General features: G+C 34.6%; 1 protein-coding gene across 1 annotated transcript; it reads left to right on the top strand.

Moving 5' to 3' along the window:
- The first annotated feature begins 1,074 nt into the window (after positions 1 to 1,074).
- On the top strand, positions 1,075 to 5,962 carry LOC131857086 (disease resistance protein RPV1-like). Its single transcript, XM_059209147.1, has 5 exons — positions 1,075 to 1,891; positions 2,017 to 3,094; positions 4,114 to 4,176; positions 4,302 to 4,640; positions 4,737 to 5,962. The coding sequence occupies exons 1-5, from the start codon at positions 1,335 to 1,337 to the stop codon at positions 5,598 to 5,600; spliced, it is 2,901 nt and encodes a 966-aa protein (XP_059065130.1). The 5' UTR covers positions 1,075 to 1,334; the 3' UTR covers positions 5,601 to 5,962.
- The last annotated feature ends 1,164 nt before the right edge of the window (positions 5,963 to 7,126 follow it).

The following is a 7,126-nucleotide window of genomic DNA, read 5'->3' as shown; positions in this document are numbered from 1 at the left end:
AACTTGGAAAGAATGAAAATTATCTAATAAACATACACATCTATTTTCAATTTTGTTATAATTTTTAAATTTTATAAACAATTGTTATTATTACATCAAAAACATGAATATATTGATTTTCTAAACTTACAACATAAATAAATATGAAACCATCTAATAAATCTATAGGTAATAACTTAGGACAAATAAATAGATATAGCGGGCCAAAGAATCATAAATTATATTTAATAATATATTATGATGCATGAGGCTTGACCTTATTTAAATGTAAATCAAGTAAACAAAAAAAAATCAATGACCTTATTGAAATGTAAATCAAGTAAACGAAAAAAAATCAATAAACTATTAAAAATTGCATAGACATAAATGATCATGTGAATTTTTTATTATATATTGAAACCAAATATAAACTACATAGAAAAAGCAACCAGCAGGTTGTCAAAAAAGAAATAACAAAATACTTAAAACAACAAATCAGATTAGCCATGAAATATACATATGGACTTACAAAAGAACATCTAATGACAGGGACAATATTAAAAATGGAGAAATTTAATATATTTTATATAAAAATTCAAAACAAACAAATAAAATTAAAATATGGAAACAGACTACCTAGCAATATATTCTCCCTAGTGTGAATCTGATGTCGAAATTTGTGAGGTGCAGAAGATAAAAGAGAGGGTCGGTTATAAAAACGACAAAACTGAAATAAGTGGAATAACTTGCAGTAGAAGACACAAGTTCGGACAGTGGGACCATCACAATAAAAAAAAAAGGATTTTATTCTGAGAAATATGCAAATATCCTGCTGCTTGGCACAAATGTCAATAATACTTTTAAAGATGGGCGCCAAAAGTATTCCTATACCTAGTCTACTGTGTCGTTGATAATAGAAGAGGCAAGGTGATGAAATGACCTGGATCATAAATTGATTTGCACAAGAAATAATGAGTGGCTTCGATTTGTATTGGACAAAGCCTTGACAGAGCAGTACAATAATTGAATCCAGCTGTCACATGATTCTTCGCATATCTTCTTCACAAATCTCACGGTCGCCCACTCATATATGTTTAGGGTTTAGGGTTCACCTCTCACGTTATTCTGCATTCCCTCCACGCAGCTTCATACACCTTTCATCATTTCTCTGCAAATCCCTAATACGCTTTTGCGCATTTCTTACAAATACGAAATGCTTCACTTCACCCAACACCAAGCTTACCCTCGTAACCTGCCTGCTCCATTTTAACGATTTCTTGGCCCTTCCCCTTCCTAACATTAAGCCTGCTTCCATCGCTTTACTTTATAATCCTCTTTCACTGCGACACGATTCCATGGCGTCTAGTTCTACCACTGGGAGCAAAGGAAACGCTGAGAGTATTGATGCATTTCATGGAATCGCACCACCTGCACCTACCTGTGCCTCAGAACCCATGAAAAAGCCAGCTTACGATGTCTTCATCAATCATCGTGGACCAGACGTCAAATCCACTGTAGCTAGCGTTCTCTATGGCATTCTTACTGGCATGCAACTCTCAGTTTTTTTGGACTCAAAAGAGTTGGGAAGTGGTGATTTTTTGCCCCGAGCAATAGAAGCAGCAATGAGTAGCGCTTTACTTCATATAGCTATTTTTTCGGAGAGGTATGCAGAATCACCTTGGTGTTTGGCAGAGCTATCATTCATGCTAAAATCTGGCGCCCCAATTATTCCTATTTTCTACTATGTAGATCCTAGTGAGCTCAGACGGGTGGACCAAGGGAACGAGGGAAGGTATGCGCAGTCCTTCAAGAAGCACGAGGAGAAGGGTAGATATCTGGAACGACTTGAGGAGTGGAAGAAGGCACTCCACATCGTCTCATTTTACTCTGGTCTAATTATAAACAGTAAAGAGTAAGTGTCACACATTCGGCCTCCCCGTTTTATCAAATATGTACTCTTTTTCATTTTTGTGCGATTTAACTTGTGGCACAATAAACTGTCAATATTTTGATTTTTCAATGTTTTTATTTGTTCAGCGATGAGGATAGAGTGCTGAAGAATATGAAGAATATTGTAGTGAAAAGCATAAAAAATGTACCATTAAAGGTTGCAGAGCATCCAGCAGGTCTGGAAGAAATAGTGAACGATTTTGAGGAGAATACAACCCAATCTGTTGAAGGTGATCAGGGTGTACGAATTATTGGAATTTGGGGTATGGGTGGTTCTGGAAAGACAACCCTTGCAAAAGAGTTGTATAATAGAAAATTTCTTTTGTTTGAGCGGTCCAGTTTTGTGTTTAGTGTTCGAGATGTCTCCATTAAAGATTTATATCAGAAGCAGAAAAAAATACTCCAAGACTTTGGTGTCCAAAACGCATCATTTGACAATATTGAGGAAGGTAAGGAAGCTCTTTCAAGGCAATTGAGATTTAGAGTATTGATTGTTCTTGATGATGTGGATAGTGTGAATCAATTGAATGCTCTGTTGATAAAAGATAGACTTGAAAGGGGCAGCCTTATCATTATTACCACAAGGAATTATGATGTTCTTAAAACTTGGGGCATCACTTCTATATATAAAATGAAAGCTCTTGATTCATTATATGCTAAACAACTTTTTTGTTGGCATGCTTTTACCCAAGCTTCTCCTCCAGATGGGTTTGAGGAGCTTGTTAAAATGTTTTTGGAGGCTTGTCATGGATTACCTCTATCTCTCATGGTAATCGGAGCACTACTTTATGGAGAGTCTTGTAAAAAACATTGGGAGTCTTTGCTACACAAGATTAAAAGGATATTGCCTGATGATATCCAACAAATACTCAAAATAAGTTATGATGCCCTTGATGAAGAAGAAAAAGAGATGTTTCTGGATGCTGCATGTTTCTTCATAGGAGAAAATTACACTTTGCCAATTGAATTATGGGATGGATTGGAGTGGAGTGGTCAGTACACTTGGGGAAGGCTTTTGAATAAATGTTTGGTTGAGTGTGATGAATACAATTATATAAGAATGCATGACCACATAAGAGATTTGGGAAGGAACATAGCTGGGAAGCAGTCACCATATCGCTTTTGGCTTCATCAACCAATTATTAATGTTCACAATGAAAAAGAGGTAAGGTTTCATAATAACTTTCTAGCTGTGAAATTAATTATTTCTTATTTTTATAAACAATGCAAAACAAGTTTATTTTGTTACATACAATTTTTTGTCCATGAAGTTTTATTAATTTTACAGTTAAATAGCTATATAAGAGGTGAAGGCCTTAATGATTAAAAAACTACGACGTTATTTTTCTGCCGTGTTCTCCCCACTACCCAATTAACCCATGGCAAATATTGGCGTTCTTTAAAAATATATCGTTCTGATCTCCATGCAGCTGTATCTGGTGTATCCAATAGTCATTGTAAAAACTTTTCTTCCGGACTTTTTTTTTCCTCCCAAACATGAGGCAGGGGCAAATTGACCCTCCCCAGCCTCCAGGATGAAGTGCCTATATAAAGTAAACAATATAACACAGTGAAAAAGAAACGTTCTCTCAGTAAATAATGGATACATCATATACAGCTGCAAGGAGATAAAAAAAGTATGTTTTTAATAAATGTCAATATATTTCACAGGTTAAATTTGGGACATCATTCTTGTTAGAACAGCAATACACTTTTTAGTTCTGCAATTCTAATTAGGAGACTTTTCTTTGGACAACTTATATATTTAAAACTATATGTATAAAGTGTACCAAATTCAAAGGTTAATTGGATACAGCATATGCTGCAGCAGTATTGCTTCAATTTAAAATATTTTCCCCATTATTTCTTTAGACCGTCAAGTTAGGACTAGATTTCAGAATCTCTGATGACACTCTTAAATGAAATGCAATACTGGTGTGAATTGTTTGATATTTGAATTTTTGTGACTCTTCGTTTGATCTACTGGTTTTCTCTTCGAGAACCAATAAAAAGATAGTCTGTATAGCTAGACGGAGACCTATTTTGCAACCAAATAGCACAAAAAAATTACTGATTTATATAGATAGTACGTGTTTGGACAACCAAAAAAATTATTGATCTGAGTACTGGCTGTATTGGCTCTTCTATATTTAAGTTTTTTATTTTATATTTTTTCCTATGCAGAACAGAGTCGGCATTCATGGCATAGTAGCGACCCCATGTCGAGTAGGCTGGAGTAATATTCATGTATGTCTGACCAAATCTTTTGTTTATCTACTCTTCTAATAATTTTAATTGTTTGTAGAAGTTTATAATATTATAGTTTTAGTTTTTATTTGATTTTCTGGATATTTTATGTTATCGCTGTTTAGGGTACAAATAAGACCACACCAGAGGCAGAAATGGTCAGAATAACTGGTGAGGTTGATTTTCGAGTTTGGTGCTGGAATGGAAAACTTAACGTAAAAACAAATAGCGGAACCTGGTTGCTCTCACCCTCTTCAGTTGGACTCAAGTATTTAGTGATTAATGGAAATTCTTTCAATGAAGTAATGGGTGAAGTATCAGGAGAACTGGTTTGGCTCCGGTGGTTTGAAATTGGGCAGCGAAAACTTCCGTCAGGGCTTTCAAAGTTGAGGGTTTTAGAAATCTATGGGAGGAGGTACGGTGATGAAAATCAGTTAGAAGAGCTGTGGGGGGAGACTGATGAGGCAAGTAGCGTCCGTTTAACCTGTTTTAAATATATCCTTCAATCATTTTATGATTGCTTTATTCATTACATTTCTCTACTTGAAAATGTGTTGCAGGCCCCTGTGCAGTTAAGGGAGTTGATTATGTCTGATTGCGACAAATTTCAAGGTTTTCCAAAATCAATAGGACATCTCAATCATTTGAAAAAGGTAGTAATCTTCGGAGGCCACAATGTTCGTCTGCCAGACGAATTTTGTCTTCTCCGATCGCTAGAACACCTGGTGTTAGATGACTGTAATATACAATCACTACCCAGTGATTTTGGCAATCTGAGCAATCTGCGGTATCTAAGCTTGTGCTGGAATGAGTTGAGGAGGCTGCCTGCTTCTTTTAAAAACCTGAAGCTCCTGCAATATCTGAATTTAAACTGGAGTAGTGAACTCACATTCACGCCAGAGGACTTCGAAAACATAACAAAGCTCGAGTTTCTCTACCTTACTTGGTGCAGCAAACTGGGAGAGTTGCCTCGTCACATCACAAATAATGTATCATTGAGAGAGCTCGATGTCCACACGTTCAGCAGGTTAAGGAAGCTACCACATGACATCGGCCGACTCAGCAGGTTGGGACGGCTGACTATAGATGAGGTGTTGTCGACAAGCTTGCCGACCTCTCTTGGAGGTTTGTCTTCTTTGACGGAGCTTTATATTGTAAGTTGTCCTAACCTCAAAAGTCTACCCGACTCTCTTGGATGTTTGTCTTCCTTGACAAAGCTTTGGATTCAATGTTGTCCTGAGCTGGAGCGTATACCAGACTCTCTTGGAGATCTGTCTTCCTTGACGGAACTTTTAATTTTGGATTGCCCTAAAGTGGAGCGTCTACCCGACTCTCTCGGAGAATTATCTTCCTTGAAAATTAGAATTGAGCGATGCCCAAAGCTGGAGAGTCAAAGGAATGAATTCAATCAGGCAACTGAATAATCTTCAAGGGCTGAATATGAACAGTTATTCAATTATATTTCGCTGCTCTAATGTAAAGCTATATTTTCTAATGGTTTTCTTTCATCAGAAGTGATTATGCATGGTTTATTCTATAATATTAATTTGCAACAGGCGACTCCTGTTAAAGTCTTGAAGGAGAAGCTCAACAACAACCTTGAAGTTCAATCACAATTATCTAGAGTGCAATCTCAGTTGACAGTTATAGCTAAAGACCATAATGGATCTCTTCTTGCAACCTTTAAGATCACTACTTATGATCATGTACTTTGTACTCTTGGAGAAAAATATGTTTTCTTGTAGTGTATCTGATTGTTACTCAAATCTTTTGCTTTCAGTTGTTTTTATGTATTGCTTCCTTGTACTCATCCTGGGTTGTCTCTTTCAGGCCTTTTAGCTTGGTAGGCTTCTTCCAGTTTGTTGATATATTTTGTACATTCTTTTTCTTCTAATTAAATTGTGCATTTATCAAAAATAAATAAAAAATTGAAATATAGTCTTCAAACTTGTACACTATTTTCTAGACATTTGATATTTGCTTATGATCAATTTCCTTTGGAATGCAATCCACAAATTTCTTCATTTCTATGTGAAGAGTATGTACACATAATGAGCTTTTTGCTTATTTATTTCTTTTTTTATTATTTCATATCATAACAAGATTTATCGGATTTATGTCATAAAGCTATACTTTGTTTTATATTAAATGTATATATGTTAAGTAAAGGAAATAAATATGAGAAAATAATATATTGGTAATTTGGAAAATATCTATAAAAAGTTGTATTAAAATTTGAATATTTATGAAATCATATAATCAGGTATGGACTGTTCTTTGTTATAAAATATCCACTCAAGGATAATGGTACTTTTATCTAAAGTCTTTTTAGTGACTTTACATATATTTGTAGAAGTTAAAAGCTTTATTTTAATTAATAGTAATCATTTATTTGCTGAATGATGATTCTATCTAAAATCTTTTTCTTGACTTTACATATTTGTAGAAGTTAAGGTTTATTTCACCAATATTAATTGCTTATTTAGTAAGTACCCATGCCACTTTAATGAGACATCTCAATTGATGGAATAACCACTTAAAATTGCAAGGATACTAGACAAGTTTAACTAATGGGAATACCAATTACAATTTTCACTATTAATATTTAGGAGATACTACTCACTTGAATACTTGCCCTTTTAACTTCAACCATAATTGAAAAATCATTATTATTTAAGCTATATAAATAATATAGGTTTACTATTTTAATTATTGAGGAGATAAATAAATAATGTGAAATTAATTGTTTTTCTCTTCTATTAAAAAAAAATGAAGAAAATTTATTAACATCACCAAGTTTATCATTCTGACATCTATGTACTTCATCTTCAGGAGGTTCAGGAAGCTCAAATTTAGTTGATGAATCACTGTCAATGGCATGATTGTTGAAATCTTCGTGAGTGTTTCGTTTACTGGCTTCTCTTTCTTGCCTTTCTCTAGACATAGTGGG

Source organism: Cryptomeria japonica, chromosome 7 (genome assembly GCF_030272615.1).
Source record: "Cryptomeria japonica chromosome 7, Sugi_1.0, whole genome shotgun sequence".
Taxonomy (NCBI): domain Eukaryota; kingdom Viridiplantae; phylum Streptophyta; class Pinopsida; order Cupressales; family Cupressaceae; genus Cryptomeria; species Cryptomeria japonica.
Note: the sequence above shows the minus strand (reverse complement) of the source record. Positions and strands in the feature narration are given on the sequence as shown.